This window comes from Lipotes vexillifer, unplaced genomic scaffold, assembly GCF_000442215.2.
Source record: "Lipotes vexillifer unplaced genomic scaffold, Lipotes_vexillifer_v1.1 scaffold778, whole genome shotgun sequence".
In the NCBI taxonomy this organism is placed as follows: Eukaryota; Metazoa; Chordata; class Mammalia; order Artiodactyla; family Lipotidae; genus Lipotes; species Lipotes vexillifer.
In genome coordinates this window covers 2,501,204-2,518,370 of record NW_006774127.1, presented here as the reverse complement: position 1 = coordinate 2,518,370, position 17,167 = coordinate 2,501,204, and the positions used below count along the sequence as shown (strand labels likewise).

The window sequence follows — 17,167 nt, the reverse complement described above, 5'->3', positions numbered from 1 at the left end:
GTACAAAAAAAAAAAAAAAAAAAAAGAACCGCTTGCTGCAACTAGAAAAAGCCTGTGCGCGGCAACGAAGACCCAACGCAGCCAAAAATTAAAATTAATTAATTAATTTTAAAATGTCTTATAAAAAAAGTAGAGTTGAACAGTAGGTTGGGAGGCAGATGATGGAGACTAAAGAGTTTAGAAACATGCATAGGGAAATACTGAGTTTTCCGAGCAGAAGAGTTAAATGATTTAGAGTTGTGCTTCAGGAAAACGGATCTGGCAACAGAATATAAGTTGAAAGGGAGTTGCAGAGTTTAGTTAGGAGGTAATGGTATAGTTTAGAATAAAAGTAATGAGGTTGTATCAGTGAAGAGAGAGTTGACATATTGTAAAAATAGAATTAGAACTTAGAAACTGACTAGAATTTGAATGGATTTGGAGGGTGGAAGAGGAGACTACAGAGTTTTAAATTTGAATGACTTGGGAAACGTTAATACATCAGAAATAGGGGATACAGGATGAAGAAAAGAGGAATGGGGACGAGAACAATTCATTTAGTTGAGAACATATTGAGTTAGAAGTGTTGGTAGCATATCCTTGAGGTGTCCAGCATGCAATTGGTTTATCATATTCTGGAGCTCTGTATGGATCAGGGCAAGAGTCACTAACATAGAGATCAGAACTAAAAGCACAGTAGAGAGTATACTGAAGGGAGAGAACTATGACAGCTCAACTTTAGACACATGCGCAGGTAATGAAAGAAGATCAAGAAAAGAAAAAAAATTCTCCCAAAGCAAGAAGAAAATCAGAAGAATACAATATCATAGAAACAAATAATGGAAAGTTTTAATTTAAAAAGGACTTAGCCAACAATGTTGAATGCTTTAAGTTCCAGGAAAAATATATGAAAATGGTCATTGGATCTGGTATGGCAAATTATTAATTTTTAAGGAAGCTGTTTTTGAGGAAGCCAAGCATTTTAAAGGGTTAATGAGTAAGCTAGGGTGTGGTACAGAGAAAAGGGCTCTTGACTGGGAACCAGAGAACCTGAGTTCCAACTTGGCCCTGCTGTTAAGTGGCCATATGACATTTTGACCTTTCTTAAACTATTCCCCAGTCTTCAAAATTCTATAAAATCTCCTTCAATCTCACTTTCAGAGATTGAAGCAAGCTAGCTGTGTGCCTAAACCACAAGGAGATACTGAATTACAGATATATGTCAGTTTTACTGCTTGTAACTTGTGTAAAACCGAAGCGCTTTCTAAGTGTTTCTTAATATAGAGAAATTGAGACTACATTCTAAGAGTATTTCCTCCAAGAAAACCAAGTTGATGAGGTCCCTTCCTTCAGCTCATCCCATCCCCAGTCTACTATCCTTTACTTTTAAAAACTGAGCTAAGACATTATCCTCAGTTTATCCAGTATCTTGTTCTACTGCTTGAAATCAGAGAATGCCACCAAAAGCCCCTTTTTTGTTTGCTGAAATCAGTTGGGTAATATTAATAATCAATCTCCCCAAATCATGGCTTTCCAGCCACATGTGATCGTACACTAGTACAGGAACACTTCCTGAAACTCAATGTCTCATACCACATGCTCCCAAAATTAAACCAGAAATATGTTATTTGAGAAGAACCCAGATGCACTGAAGAGAGAACATTTGCTTTATTTAGTGGCCTTATATCTATTGGTATCCCTTAGCAATACAAACTCAGAATCACTGAAATGTTAAGGACTATAAATCTTTTAGTTGGGTCCAGGCACATAGTTTAGAGATTTTAAGTTAGTGTAGATGTAAAACAGTTCATTTTGACTGAATTCTCTGATTAAAGTTAATAAATACAATGCTTTATCTTAAAAAAACAACACAAAGTAGGATAACATTCTCTTGCTGAGACACCAATAAATCTTCCTTAAGTTCTCATCCCTTGCCTTTCCTCCAAAGAGGCTGGCCTGTTTTCTCAAGAATCCTTTCTTGCCTTATTTCATTTCAACTTGATGTCATAGAAAATAAAGGAAAAATTTTAAGTTTGTTTTTTAAAAATGTATATAATTCATCTCTGAAGTCAGTGGTGAAAGAGGGAAGAAATGGACAATTAGGATCTGTTGTGCACCTGCTATATGCCAAACATGTTCACATACATTATCTCACTCAAGCCAGACAAAATTTTGTAGTAAATTTAGCTTTGAAGTTAGAGATGAGAAAACTGAGGCTCAGAGAGGTTAAGCTATCCTCTCAAGGTCAAATGGCAAGTTATAAAACTAGAACTGAAACAAGAGCTGTCTGACTCCAAAGCTCAAGCACTTTCTACTTTACCATGCAGTTCATTCTAGTGAAAAATCCACTCTTGAGGGGGGTCTTAGTATTTTAAGCATAAAAGACTATTAGTTAGGAGTCTCTGGAGCCTCCAAATCTTCTTGTATATGCACTGAATCCTACATTTAAAAAACAAAAAAACAAAAACACCACCAACCACACACTCTTAGTTCCCCTACACACGACTGAAATTCAGAATGGAGGACAGTTCCTGAGTCATGTTTGCAGGAAGTTGTCCTTAGAATCTGTTACTGAGCTCAAACCCCCATTCTTGACTTCCCAAGTGGCACTGAGAAAGAGAGAAGGAAATGTAAAAAAGTATAAGATGGATCCTCTGACACCATGGTGGAAATTAGCACATTTCCCAGAAGACCAAGATAAAAATGCATGTGAGAAGAACAAGAGAACCAAACAGATGGGGCAATAAAATGGAGGTGGAATGAGCTCATCAGGATTCCCAGCACACGGTTTAAGTCCATAGTGGGCTCTCAGCTAACCTGGGAGCCAGGAGACATAGTGAATGAGTGGGTGGCTACTATGCTGCAGCATAAATTACACTAAGAGATTAGGTGGAGCTGATTCACTGCTACAGATCTGCATGACTTTTCAAGTGAAGGAGATTCTGTGGGCCCTGGTCTCTGCCACTCATGCAACCATATTCATGGGTAGGATGCAGAATCCTTCAGGTAGGCGAGGTTGCTGTGCTGCCAGTAAATCAAGGACAAACCTCCATGCCGCCAAGGGTGGATTTCAACCCCAGCTATGGCCTCTCCCTGTGAGAAGGGTTACCTGCTGTATCACAAGCACCCTGCCTTCCCATAGTCACCCTTGGCTACAGGTGGTTCACAACACAAACAGAAAGGACAAGGCTCTGGGACATTCATCACACTGAACAGTAATGCTTTCTCAAACTACAAGCTCTTGAGCATCATCAGAAGGGCCTTCAGAGAGTCTAGTCTCATCCCCTTATCTTATACACAAGGGAACTGATGTCCAGAGAGGAGAAATGACTTGCCCCCAAACCATTGAGCTAGTGACAGAGTTGGTATGAGGACTCCTTCCTAAGCCAGCAGACTTTCCACTGCACCAGGAAGACAAAACAAAGTCCTAAATAGCATATACCCTGTTAACTAAACCCTCTAATTATACTGCCTCCAAAGAAAATAACATCTTAAATGCCTGGGTCTTTCCATCTGGGCTTTGGCAGTTTCACTGATCACTTCTCATACCGGAAATCTTTTGAGAAATTTACGAGTAAATATTTTGGGATATATGCTTTGTTATTTCTATGTCTTCTTGTACACTGTTTTCTTTATTCAGGAGGAAATTAGAATTCTGGAAATACACTTTATTTATTTAATTATTAAAGGAACAAGCCTCTATTTCAAGCTGTAAATATGAATCTATCAGTCTATGCCAAGAAAGGATATATGGGAAAATATAGGCATACTGCCCTAATTGTCACAACAAATTAAGATCCACCCAGGTCTATGTGTTAAAAAAACATTGGACCTCTGAGAGAAAACTGAAAAGTCACATCCTTATCTGGGTAATTCTCAACAAGTCTGGATGCAGAGCATTGTGGAATAATCTAAAATGTGACATTTTATAAAGTGCTTTGCAACCTTGTTACTTCATTATTGCAGTTTGTGTATATGAGGGCTCATTTGAACTTGAGGAGTTTCCAGAGTTGAAGTAAGAAGGATGTAGGAGGAACGAGTCTATTCAAGGTCATACTTACAGCCTGAAACTGATACCTCCGGGTGGTGCAGACCAACAGATACATTAGCCCATTAGCCACCCAACCCCCACTCCACACCTTTTCTACTATAGTGAATATTCTTACCTGAACCATCATCACTTCCACTGTCCTCTGCCTTGAGTGTTGTGGAGACCAGATTTCCTGTCTCTAATGTTTATGCATGAAGAGATTTTCATGTATAGAACTTTTTCTTGTAATTTAGCAACATTATCCTTGAAAACCCCACAGCTATTTACATAATGGAAGCTATTGTTCGAAGTGCAAAGCAGGTCAAAATTCGGTTTCTGGAGATTAATCACTGCAGTCTATTTCATATTATCATAATAATTTCATTTCCTTTGATACAGTTTGTTTTCAGAATCAACCTCAGCTTCTGTGTAGAAGTGACAAATCCATTTGTTTCTAGTATAATGGATAATATGATTAATGACCTTGCCACAGGATTCCTTAAAAACAGAAAAATATAAAGATTTCCACTTATAATGTGCAGTAAACCAGTTCCGTCTGTAGCTTTGCACCAGAATCTCTCTGAACTTGTTTGTAAACCACAGCCCAGATTCCGAAACAAATTTGCTCCTGCCTTTGGGGGTTTCTGTCCGTCCATGTACCCTCCAAGAATCTGAGGACAGTGGTTTCTAATGGGGAAACTGGACACGGTGGGCAGCCCATTCACAAGGGTGACGCACGGTTTCACCACATGGCGCCATCTCAACGCGACTGCGGTCGGGATCAAGGCCCATCCAGCCCAGGCCTTGCTGAATAAGGTCACCACCCGGTGGGTTGTCGCCGGACCCGCACTGGAGAGCCCGGTGCGTGGCCTCGAGACTCCGGCCCACTGCACTCCCCTAGCTGAAGGCAACGTGGCCCGAGGGTGCGCGGGCGACTCCTCCTGCGTCTGGAGCCTGTTTCTGGTCCCCGCAGACCTGAGAATTCTTTCCGAGACGGGGACGGGGACGAGGCCGCTGAGGGCGTCCCGGAGGCGGCCGTCGTGCGTCTCTTTCCCGCCTTCTGAGGGGGCCGCGGGCGGGGGGCGACGGCAGCCCACGGTTCGAGCCCCGCCCGGGCGCCTCCTCACTTTCTCCACTTGTGAAGTGGGGGTCGCCCCCGCCCCGGGGCTGCGGCGACCGCGGAACGAGACCTGGCGCCGCGCCCGCAGCCCAGAGCCGCCCCAGGGGCCGCCAGGGCACCAGTGGGCTCTTGGCTTCTCCACAGCCCGTGATGCCCGCGTCCTCGGGTGGGTCCGAGGGGGGCCTGGACACGCCGGCCGAGGCTCCCGAAGGCACCCAGAGCCTTTATTTACTTCAGCTCCCCGGTTCTGGGGAACCCGGGGGCCCAAGCTCGCGCCCTCAGCTCGGGCCCACACACCCACCCCCAGGTCCGCCGCTCAGCCGCTCCGCCGCTCCGCGAGTAGGCGCCCCCGCCCCGCCCCCTGCGTGACGTAAACCAGGCCAGGCCAATCAGAGCTCGCGGCGCCGCTCCCCATGCGCTGGGCCCCCCCCCCCTCCCTTCCAGCTTAAGAAAGGGCGCTCGGGCCCGGCCTGGCCAGAGCTCGGAGCCAGGCAAAGCGAGCGAGCCGTACGACGGCTGGCGGCTCCGCGGGCTCCCGCGCTCACGCTGCCCTCGAGCGGCGCGCCCGGCCGCAGCCCTCCGCGCAGGCGCCCCCGCCGCCCGCCCCGACGGCGCCCTCTAGACCGCTAGCCTGCCCGCCCGCGGATGCTGGAGTGAGCGCGGCAGCGGCGGGATGTTGGCGCTGCTGGCCGCTGGCGTGGCGCTCGCCGTGGCCGCCGGGGCCCAAGACGGCCCGGCGCCCGGCAACCGCTTCGTGTGCACTGCTTTGCCCCCGGAAGCGGCGCGCGCCGGCTGCCCACTGCCCGCGATGCCCATGCAGGGCGGCGCGCTGAGCCCCGAGGAGGAGCTGCGGGCCGCAGTGCTGCAGCTGCGTGAGACCGTCGTGCAGCAGAAGGAGACGCTGGGCTCGCAACGCGAGGCCATTCGCGAGCTCACGGCCAAGCTGGGGCGCTGCGAGGGGCTTGCGGGGGGCAAGGCGCCGGGCCGGGCGGCCTCGGGCAAGGACACCATGGGCGACCTGCCGCGGGACCCTGGCCACGTCGTGGAGCAGCTCAGCCGCTCTCTGCAGACCCTCAAGGACCGCCTGGAGAGCCTCGAGGTAGCAGGACGAGGGGTCCCTGGGGGAACGTCCCCGAGGCTCAGGGCAGAGGAGGGGCGCATGGTCCTGCCACCAGGTTGTGCGGAACACGGCCGCCCGGACGCGCTCAGAAGCAGGGCGAGCTGGGCTCGGGGTCAGGGGCGTTCTCGGTCCTGCTCTGGAACTTACTTGCTTGGCTCGCATCCCTCCTCCCCACCTCCTTACTGGAAGGGAAGGGTTAAATCGCCCCGCGCGCCAGGACTGCCAGCTGTGCGGCCATTCACTTCCCGAGGTCCGGGCTGGCGAACGCGGATGGCCTCCTCTCTCTCTTTGCAAATCTCCGAGTCTCCCCTAGCAGGACGCACTCGTGAAGCTTCTGTCGGGTGACGTGAGGCTGCCGCGTGAGGTCAGCAGCCCTGGGCGTCCGGTGTTTCCTTTCATAAATCAAGTTGGGCTGGACGAGAGCAGGTGGAGGTCCGGGGGTCTCGGCGGGAGGCGAGCGCGGGCCAGTCACCGGCCATACTAGACGCGCCTTGGAGGAAACCTGGTTAACTTCAAAGCCACTGTCCCCAAATTGCGCGGATCTAAGGTGCCCTTCCCGATTGCTTTGGGGGAAGGGACCTTGTTCCCTTCTCTCTTGGAAGGCGTATGCAGTTTGGAACTTTGAGAGAGAAATGTTCATTTAATTTCTGTCTTTACTTGCCACCCTGTTTAAGCAGTGTGGATGTTTCTGTTATACACGTTTACCAAAATACTACTTGGCAAAACTAGGTTTCAATTACAGGTGGTAATTATTGCAAAATTACTTGAGAGTTCCCCGTGGCGTGATGGCTAAATACAGTATTTCCAGCATCTGTATATCCTTCGATTCATTATGATTAATAACAGCTAACATTTCTGGAACACTAAATATGCGCCAGGCATATTATCTAATTTTAACCCGTGCGACAACCCCATGAGGCAGATCCTATAATCTGCATTTAAAATTTGGAGCACTTAGAGAGAGGGGGTAAATAGCTTGCCAAGGACTCATGGCTAGACAGTGGCTGGCTGCCTTCAGAGCCAGCAAAATGGTAGAGGAGTGAAAGAAATAAAATCAAAGATTTCTGGAATTCAGAGTAGTCACGCTTTAGAGTTCTCATTTTCCAGTAACATCCCTGCAACCCTAGTCACGCACCTTTGTGCCGTACTGGAGCTTGGGGGGATTAGATGAAAGTTCATCAGTTTTGAGGACCATTTGATTAACTCTTTCTCTCTCTTTTAATCCTAGCTGTATTTCGGTCTTTACTTGAGAATGACAGATGTTGGTTAAATTTTTGACCTTTTAGTAAAAGAAGAAAAACAGCTTTCTCAGAGGGGAAATGAGATTCCTAAGTTTCAAATATCGCAGCAGAGCAATTCTTGTCCGACTATGAAATCCTTTCCATACCCCCAAGCAAAAAAAAAAAAAAGCGTCAGTGAAATGCTCCCCTTCCTGCCACTGGCACGATTGAATACTGCCACTTTGGAAGCTTCTCCCTGTGTGTGGGAGCCATTAGAGCTACATCTCACAGTTTCTTTTTAACTGGCCTTAATACTTCCCCCGCTTGTCCACTCCTCCCCCACCAAAAGCACCAGCTCCGAGTGAACGTGTCCAGCGCGGCGCTGCCCGGCGACTTTCGGGAGGTGCTCCAGCGGCGGCTGGGGGAGCTGGAGAGGCAGCTCCTGAGCAAGGTGGCCGAGCTGGAGGATGAGAAGTCCCTGCTCCACAATGAGACCTCAGCTCACCGCCAGAAGACCGAGAGCGCGCTGAACTCGCTGCTGCAGAGGGTGACCGAGCTGGAGCGAGGTGAGTGCTTCACCAGTGTCTCTGTGGCCCCTTGGCTGACATCCATCCGGCCCCCCAGCCCATTGTATTCCTTCTTGGCTGCCCCTTCTTGGCTTGGAAGTGGGGCTCAGAGTAAGGGAGGGCAGGCCGGGAGGGGTCAGCAGCACAGCCCTTTTGCCCATTGTCAGATGAGGCCACTCCCAGGCCCCTGCCTGCTGACTCTCGGGCAGTGGCTCTGCTCCCGAGTTTCCCGAGTTTGCTCGGCTCTGAGGCTGCTCTCCCATCACCTCTGAACCTTCAGTCCTGGGTGCAGAAAACCACCTGACTCCTTACCATCCAATCAACAATCCACCTCTCCCTTCTGCCTCTCACTTCTCAGACGAAGTGTTGCTTTTTCAACCTGAGTCATCTCATGGTGCACAGGGTTGGGGTTTCTCCCCCACAGGTGGGCCGACTTGGCCTTGTTGGCACTTGTCAGAGATGGTGGGGATGGAGGGGGCTGATGGCTGATGGGAGTGGCCTGGTTTTCATCACTTGTGCTCAGACCCCCGTTGTCAGCAGTAATTGTGGCACTACATGGTTCGTGGCTGTTTTTTGTTGTTGTTTTATAGTCTGTAGTTAGACTCACTCATATTCCTTTTATTGCGTGATAAATTATAGGAATATCTGACTTAACAGATGTACTATAGCTCTGAAGATTCTGGAAAGGATTCCTCAGCCAATTGTAATAGCAAAATAGTGCTCATAAACAGGACTAGGTTCTGGTTAGGAAAACATGTCCCGAAATCCAGCTGGGTCAGTTGTGACCAGCCAGGTGGCTTTTCTTTTAGCCAAGTTAGAGACCATTGTACCTGATTGGTTGTACTTATGTAGTCCCAGCAAGACGTGTTTGTGCTAGCCCAATTTCCTTCTTGCCCAGTTATGGCTGATGAATTTAAACTGGATTGCTAGGTCTCCAAAGAAGAGCTTGTCATTAATGTCTTTCTAGGGTGAGACATTGCTGACCACTTTCCATTTGTATTATTCCCACTATGCGAATCCAAACTTGCACAGCATGCATGAACAGCAAGCAGACAATCAGGGTGACTGATAACAGCCATTTCCGGAATTACCTGCCCCCAGCCCCACTGGCATTGTCCGTGGAAAAGCAAGACACTCAGGATCAGCTCGGACAAACAACCTAATCCCTGACCTCCTGCCAGGTGGTTCTCTTTTTTTTTTTTTTTTTTTTTTTTTTTTAATTTATTTATTTATGGCTGTGTTGGCTCTTCGTTTCTGTGCGAGGGCTTTCCCCAGCCGCGGCAAGCGGGGGGGCCACTCTTCATCGCGGTGCGCCGACCTCACTATCGGGGCCTCTCGTTGCAGAGCACAGGCTCCAGACGCGCAGGCTCAGTAATTGTGGCTCACGGGGCCAGTTGCTCCGCGGCATGTGGGATCCTCCCAGACCAGGGCTCGAACCCGTGTCCCCTGCACTGGCAGGCAGACTCTCAACCACTGTGCCACCAGGGAAGCCCTCAGTCCCTTCTTAACTAGCCCCTGCAGCAGATTCTGAGTATCTTTCTCTTCTCTGCTCACATTCTGGTGGGTAAGTTTCTTCCACAGACAGGAAGGGGAGGGATCAAGGGCCCTAGATCATTCAGATTGCACTGGGTGTGAAGTTTTAGGTCTGCTGGTAGTGGATATAAGATTGTAGTCTTTTCAGATACACTAAGCTGACAAGGGCAATTTCTCATGACTCAGTTTTATGAATGGGTAGGTGAATGTCCAATGGCAGAATGTCCACTTACTCTTTCAGCGACGTCGGCTCCGCAGGGCCAGATGGAGTCACCCAAGGGGATGGTGTTTCTGTTTCATCTGATTTAGTCGCCTTTACAGCAGCATCCCAGAAGTCGCAGGTCTCCTTCATCCCTTTCCTGTTCTCTCCCTCCAGAAAAGTCTGTCCTTCCTTCCTTACTCTTATTATTACACTTGGATTCTTGAGTTAAAAAAAAAGTCCTCTCTGCCTCACCTCCATTGCTGGGTGACCTCAGGAAGCTCATTAGGTCTCAAGAGCCTTCCCCGGAGGCAAAGCAACTGCAGCTCAGGCCTTTGTCACAGGACAGGAGGAGAGGAAGGCAGCGTCGGGGCCAGGGGAGGGTGGCTCGGGTTCCCTGGCCCAGCCTCGCCCTCATGGGACCTGCAACCTGCAGGCTGAGGGAGCAGGGACACTGCAGTTACTCAGTAGCTTGAAGCAGCGTTGGCTGTAGAATGCGGGGAGGGCTTTGCCAGAGACCTTGGTGGCTGTATACCTCGCTTGGCATGGAAGCCAAGTGGCTACAAGGAGGTGGGTTAACAGAAGTGGGTTAGTAGAAGTCCACTGAGTTAGAGCGGAGGCAGGATTCCTGTTACACCCATTTCATAGACCAGAAAAGTGCTCCGAGGTTCTCAGCCAGACGTGTCATGTGGGGAGAGGGGACCGGCTGGTGAGCAGCCGCAGTCACATAATCCCGCCCCTCCCTGTTTTTTTCTGTGACTCCAGGGAGGTTGTGAGTTTCACGTGGCTTCCTCTAAGTTTCTTCATCATGGCTTGGGCCACCCAGGAGATGCCACTTTTTGACTCTCCCTCCCATCCTTAGCCTGTCTGTTCACAGCCAGAAAGCAACAGTCAGGCCTCGCCCCAGCCAGCCTGATTCCTGCACCCATGCTCTTTGGTGCTACGGAAAGCCCTCAGAGCTCACCTGGCCCAGAGGGGAAGTCTGTGTTCGAACTAGAGCTGGACTGCACGACATTAAGTCCCCTGGCTGGCCATTCTTGCAGAGCCCGCAGGCCCTGGCACTGGGCAGCAGCTCAGCTTTTGCTGTCCTCTACCTTTTGACCCCACCACGAGAATTCTCGAATCCTGTTTGCTCCACCCAGCCGTGGGATGAGTCTTTGAGGAAAATTATCATCTGCTGACCAATTTGCCTTCGGGGCAGTTCTGAGTTTATGTCTGTCATGTAGAGACAAGTGTGAAGGGATATGTAAACTCCCAGGCCCAAATATACCATGAGTAGAATATACACCGTGTTCCTTAGAAGCATCCTGCTGAGCCCAGAGGAGAGATACCTCCACCATATGCAAAGTGGTGGCTTTGGGGTGCTCTGGCCTTCGCTGCATTGTCCCCTGCCTGTTCTGCGCCAGATGCTGGCCTCTGAGCTGCACATTCTCTATGCTCTGTAACCCCTGCAACAACCCAGTGAGGTGGGATCTAGTTAGATGAAGAACTGAGTCAGAGCTAAGCGATGCCTGCATTCACGTGGCTGGCAGATTGCAGAGCGGGGGTTGAGATTAGTGGTGACCCCCGAGGACCAGAGTCATGAAGGCTGCAGCCTGGAGGGACATGTGAGCTCCGGCCATGCTGGGCGGGAGGCTCCTCCCAGCCCAGTGGTGCGCATCCAACCCTGCGTGTGCCCCTACCGCCCAGGTCCCACGGGTGCTCGTTTTCTTTATTGTGAGACCTCCTCATCTGTGGCTGCCTCCAGACCCGGGTCCGCCGGCCAGGCAGAGCCGAGCTCGGAGTTGAAGTAAACGTTGGAACCCTTGTCTCTTTGGCCTCAAGCCACCCCCCTCCTTGGCTTGTCTGCCACCTGCAGTCTCTGATTTATTGGTCAGGGCTTTTAATTCCTTAATTGGTTTTAACTGAGTTTCCTCTGAACCTCCAAGCTGTTTTATATAAATAGAGGGCCCCGGCTTTCGAGGTATGGCCACCCCTCGGCTCTCCCAGCTCTGATGAAACCTCTGTTGTCACCGAGCTAATGATATTACTGACACCGAGCCTTATTAAGTCAGCAAGCCTGCCCACCTGCAAGGAGAGAAGCCATTTCTCTCTATTAGATAATCACATCTCGTGAAAGCGCAAACATTTGCAGAGGAAGGACTCACAGCTGCGCGTAGTGGGAAGCGGGACTTCTGTTCCTGGTTCTGTCACTCACGGGCCGCGTGACCTGGGGTAAGTCCCGGGGTGTCCCCACTGTGCAACATGCAAAATCGGGGGGTTGGGGCTTTCTGGTTCTCTCCCTTAGCTCTGCTTCAGCCTCATGTGGGGCCCGTGCCAGCCTAACCTCTAGCCTGGCCACATCCTCGGCTTCCCCAGGCAACAGGGTCTTCCCAGCCCTCGCTGGGTGCTCCACAGCCTTGGGAGGTCAGGATGGATGAGGCAAGGCTGCACAACCAGCAGATAGAAGTAAATAGTACGTGTGAAGCCCAGATTCTAGTATTTCTGTGCTGCCTGTTCCAGAGAGGTTGGAAGGGTGACACTGGGCCCTGCTGCCTTCCTTTGCAGAAGGTCCTTCGGTAGGTGTGAACTGTGGCACCGAAGAGCTTCTCTCACGTGTTCCTCACTGTGGCAGAAAATGAGTTTGGGGGATCATGACGGAGAAAGTTCATCCACTCTGGGTCCTGTTCTACAGAGGGGGGCAAGAAAGGGACAGATTTAGTCCACCAGTGACATGGGCAGTTTGGTTCCAGGCCGGGAGAGCCTGCCTGTCTTTGACAGAGATGGGGACCATCTGGCCCCTTGTGGGTGCTTAATAAATACTTGTTGAATGAATGAAAGGCATTTAGGTTCCTTCCCTGGCAGCGCCTGGTCCCCAAATGAGAGGGAAGCTTTTGCCTTGACAGCTCCCGGAGTCACCAGTCCCCTGCAAACTCTGAGATCTGTGATAACCAGGCAGGGGCTTGTCTTCTTGCGTGTTTATTTGTGATGTTGCCATGAATTTTGAGCTTAAATCAAAACTGCACTGAAAATGCCTTAGACCTGTTTAAGAGTATCACTCGTTTTCAAAAGGTCTGGGAAGTGCCATTTACATGGGGACGGCCCCAGGCAGGCCTCAAGGGTCAAGACCCTGGCCAGTGGGTAGCCTCCGTGGAGAGGGAGCCTCTGCATTTCCCTGCCTCCCATTGCTTCCAGACTGCAGGAGACGGTCCATCAACTTGGTGTCCTCTTGAGGAGAGCAGGGCAGATCATGAGCAAAGCAATTCACACCAGGGATTTAATCCAAAAGCCCCTTCTGAGTTAAGTTGTTGTGTCGAGTCACGGGTGCCTGGCTCCATTGCCTTGGGCGATTCTTCTGGGGGAGAAGTGACATGGACTCATTGGGGGACAAGTGTCTATGGAGCGCCTGGGTTCCTGTAAGATGTCCTGCCTCCAAGCCCAGCAGGCCCCTGACCCAGCCCTGCTGAAGGGGCCGGGATTTCAAGCAAACAGTGGAGGGAACAGGGATTCTAGCTTAATTTAACCAGAAAGTTAAATCCAGCTTGCCCCTACCCACTTCCTTGAGCTTCCAAGAGTGAGGATATGCCTGCTTCCCACTGGAGCTTCAGCACTGAACAGCAGCCGGTCGGTAGCAGGTGCTCCGTTGCTTGGGGGACCCGCTGGTAGGCCAGGCGGGAGTCCAGGTGGGCTGCCACTCTGGGTTGTGGTTGAGAGGGAAGAGAGAGGGGGATCACATGCTGCTGCCCCTCTCTCCCCTGCCCCAGGCAACAGTGCTTTCAAGTCGCCTGATGCCTTCAAAGTGTCCCTCCCCCTCCGCACGAACTACCTGTACGGCAAGATCAAGAAGACACTGCCCGAGCTGTACGCCTTCACCATCTGCCTGTGGCTGCGGTCCAGCGCCTCGCCGGGCATCGGCACCCCGTTCTCTTACGCAGTGCCCGGGCAGGCCAACGAGATCGTGCTAATAGAGTGGGGCAACAACCCCATTGAGCTGCTCATCAACGACAAGGTGAGGCCTGCTGGGACGGCCACCCCCCATCCTGGCGGCCACCGAGGTTGGGATGTTGCAGGGAGCCTGACGTCTGGCCACGGGGCTGTCCTCCTCGCAGTGGGGACAGTTTTGCCCTGACTCAGTCCCACTCTGGGCAGGTGGCTGGGTAGGGGGCAGGGGGCAGGCAGCTGCAGCTTGTGGAGATCCAAGCTGTGAATCCCGCCAGGAAGCAGCAGAGGGTCCAGGCACAGAGGCCACAGAAGGAACAGAATGAGCTGGGTCTCTGCGTGCTGGCCTGAATTGTCACGGACCCTCAGGCCGGTCAGCGAGGGCTGTTCCCCGGGGCTGCACCAATTAGGGGAGGGTGTGTGTGTGTGTGTGTGTGTGTGTGTGTGTGTGTGTGTGTGTGTGTGTGTGTGTGTGTGTGATACTTCTCATGAGCACATCGTTTAGTGGGGGAGGCTTGAAATATATTTATATACAATAAAATTTACACTTTTTAGTGTATAGTTCAACCAGTTTTAACAAATGCATACAATTATTGTATCCACCACAATTAAAATCTAGAACAGTTTCATCATCCTCCAAATTTCCTCATTCCCCTTTGTAGTCACCTCCTGCTCCTACCGCAGCCCATGGCAACCACCCATCTGCCCCCATCCCTGTAGTCCTGCCTTTTACAGAGTAAATGTCCCCTTTCTGATGGACTGGCTTATTTCGACATTCAGGAACGCGGTCTCCTCAAGAGATCAGCTCTGAGCATCTGCGGGACCCTCCAACAGCCTCACCTAAACTTAAGTCAGGCTCCGCATCACCCGAACTGCATCCTCACACCCTCCTTGCTGGAGCTGAGTGGTGAATGGCTGCACCAGCCCCCTGGCTGCCTGAGCCCCCAGAGCGCTCACCAGGCAATGGCCTCCCACCCTGTCTGTCTTTACTAAATCGCCCTGGCTGGAACTGAAGTGGGAAACGCTATGGAATCCACCTTCAGGGCTCTTTCCAGCGGTGACCACATCCTTGAGCTAGGGATTAATTATTCTAAATAATGCCCTTGGACGAGAGCCTTGTTTTTCTCTCGGTTTAGATGTCGTGTAAATAGCCCATTCCTGGGAGGGAGCTCCGGGTTGCTAGGACACCAGCAGTAACAACATAGTGCTTCACAGGCGACCTGGTCTGTAGAGCACTCACAGGACTGCCAGGAGACAGTGTGGGTGGGAAAGACCCTCCCCCCAGTTCGACGTGCATCCTCCCACCCCCCTACACTCACACGTAATTGAAGGTGCTCTGCACAGGAGGACACACATACATGCAGATCCCCAAGTGCCACGATGGCACTTGGGACTTTGCCTGCAGAGGGTAGATGCCTGGTCTGTTTTCCAAAGAAATTGGTCCAGTAGAGTCCTGACTTCCCTTTAGATTCTCCAGTTCTTCAGGACCAGTATGCAGGGTAGGGAGCCGTCTGTCACATTTGCTTGGTCTGCACAGAATCCTAGGCCCTTAACTAAGCCCAGGTCCAAGGGTGTCCAGTTGAAAGCAGGTCACTCTGGGGTCAGGGTGTGTACCCAGGCTGCCCCTTTCCCCTTAAGAGTCTGTGACACACGTGGTGTCTCCAGCCCAAGGGTCACTCTGAGCTGGGCAAGGTCGGGCATGTTACCCACAGAGCATAGAAGGGGAGCAGCAGTGGGCCCAGGGTCTCCGTATCCCCAGGTCAGACTCCTGGGAACCCCAAGGGAGCCCTCACCTGCACGTTGCCGCCCACAGGTCGCACAGCTGCCCCTGTTTGTCAGTGACGGCAAGTGGCACCACATCTGTGTCACCTGGACAACGCGGGACGGCATGTGGGAGGCCTTCCAGGATGGGGAGAAGCTGGGCACCGGGGAGAACCTGGCCCCGTGGCACCCCATCAAGCCGGGGGGTGTGCTGATTCTCGGGCAGGAGCAGGTGGGTGCAGGTGGGGTGCCGGGAGGAGCGGCTGGCAGGCCAAGCAGCACACAGCCAGGCCTGCGGGCTGCCCCTGGCCCTGCTCAGCTGTCTGTCTGCCTGCCGGACCTGGACCTGGCCACCGCAGCACGATGACCAGCCTGGATGGCCAGCATCCCTGCCGGCTCAGCCTGTGCTATCCTGTGGCCTAAGGGGCTGAGAGCGGGGGTGGGGACACATCCTGCCCTTCCTGGCAGGGACCAAGTTGGTGTGGTGGGTTCAGACAGATTCTAGAATGGAGTCTGTCCGATACAGGTGAGCAGGAGTGACCCTGGAGTCCCAGGGTTAGGTAGCGACCCCGGGCCATCTCTCCAGCTGTTTGGCCTCTGCCGGCCACTGCATTGACTCCAGGTGCTGGGCGCTGGCTGGTATTGGCATCTTCCAGGAGCTGCCAGCTCAGGGTCGCAACCCTGATCCCCAGCAAGGGCACCTGGGGAGCAACACCTGTGGGCGAGATGGGGCCAGGCCTCAGGGACCGCGCTCAGAAAACTCGCCATCTGGGGCAGAGGCCGTCTGCTTTCGGGCAGATGAGAATTCACATTTCAGTCTGTGTTTGGGGTTTCCTGGAAAACGTGGAAAACGAGGGAACAGACTCCAGGTCCTCTGGGGGGCTTTGAGTCTGGGCCCTTGGCTCTCCCCGCTCCCCACTACCCTGTTTCTTCTCCCCTGGGAGGGGCTGGGAGTCGGGAGACCCGGGTCCAGTCCTCGCTCTGGGGCCTTGGGCAAGGATCTCTCTGCTTAGTTCCCCTTCCCTAAAATGGGCCGGTTTGAGTCACACCATTTCCCAGGCCTGACATGCCCTAAAGCTTTGGAACTGGCAGGAATCAGTGGTCACGGGCTGCGATCTGAGTTGGGGAGTCAGGAAACTGCCCCAGTCCCCATCTCCCTCCCAGGCTGGCATCCCCACACCTCCCCTGAAGCCAGTCACGCACTGGGACAGGTAGCACATGTGTCTGCCTGTGAACCTGCCCCGATGCAGTCTGTTCCTCTTTCCCAGGACACGGTTGGGGGCAGGTTCGATGCCACGCAGGCATTCGTGGGGGAGCTCAGCCAGTTCAACATATGGGACCGCGTCCTTCGTGCACAAGAAATCATCAACATCGCCAACTGCTCCACGAACATGCCGGGCAACATCATCCCCTGGGTGGACAACAACGTGGACGTGTTTGGAGGGGCTTCAAAGTGGCCGGTGGAGACCTGCGAGGAGCGTCTCCTTGACTTGTAGACACCTGCTCCTCTGTCCAGGAGGCGGGGGTCGGGCCGTTCCCCTTACTACCCCGGTGGAACTGTGTATAAACCTCCTGCCATAGTGCGCCGGGACCCCCAAAGCCCGTTCCCAGGGCATCTCTAAGCCTGAGGCGTTTGTCACCAGCTTATTTGTTCCTAACCAAGGTTTTGTTGGTTTTGGGGGAGGGGGAAGAAGCCCTGAGCTGCAGGTGGGTGGATTTCA

The 17,167-nt window shown here is 52.0% G+C and overlaps 1 protein-coding gene across 1 annotated transcript; it reads left to right on the top strand.

The window, feature by feature from the left end:
- Nucleotides 1-5,802: 5,802 nt before the first annotated feature.
- Nucleotides 5,803-16,942, top strand: NPTX2 (neuronal pentraxin 2). The gene is made up of 5 exons (XM_007448868.1): nucleotides 5,803-6,228; nucleotides 7,819-8,035; nucleotides 13,511-13,755; nucleotides 15,499-15,678; nucleotides 16,715-16,942. The coding sequence occupies exons 1-5, from the start codon at nucleotides 5,803-5,805 to the stop codon at nucleotides 16,940-16,942; spliced, it is 1,296 nt and encodes a 431-aa protein (XP_007448930.1).
- Nucleotides 16,943-17,167: the final 225 nt, after the last annotated feature.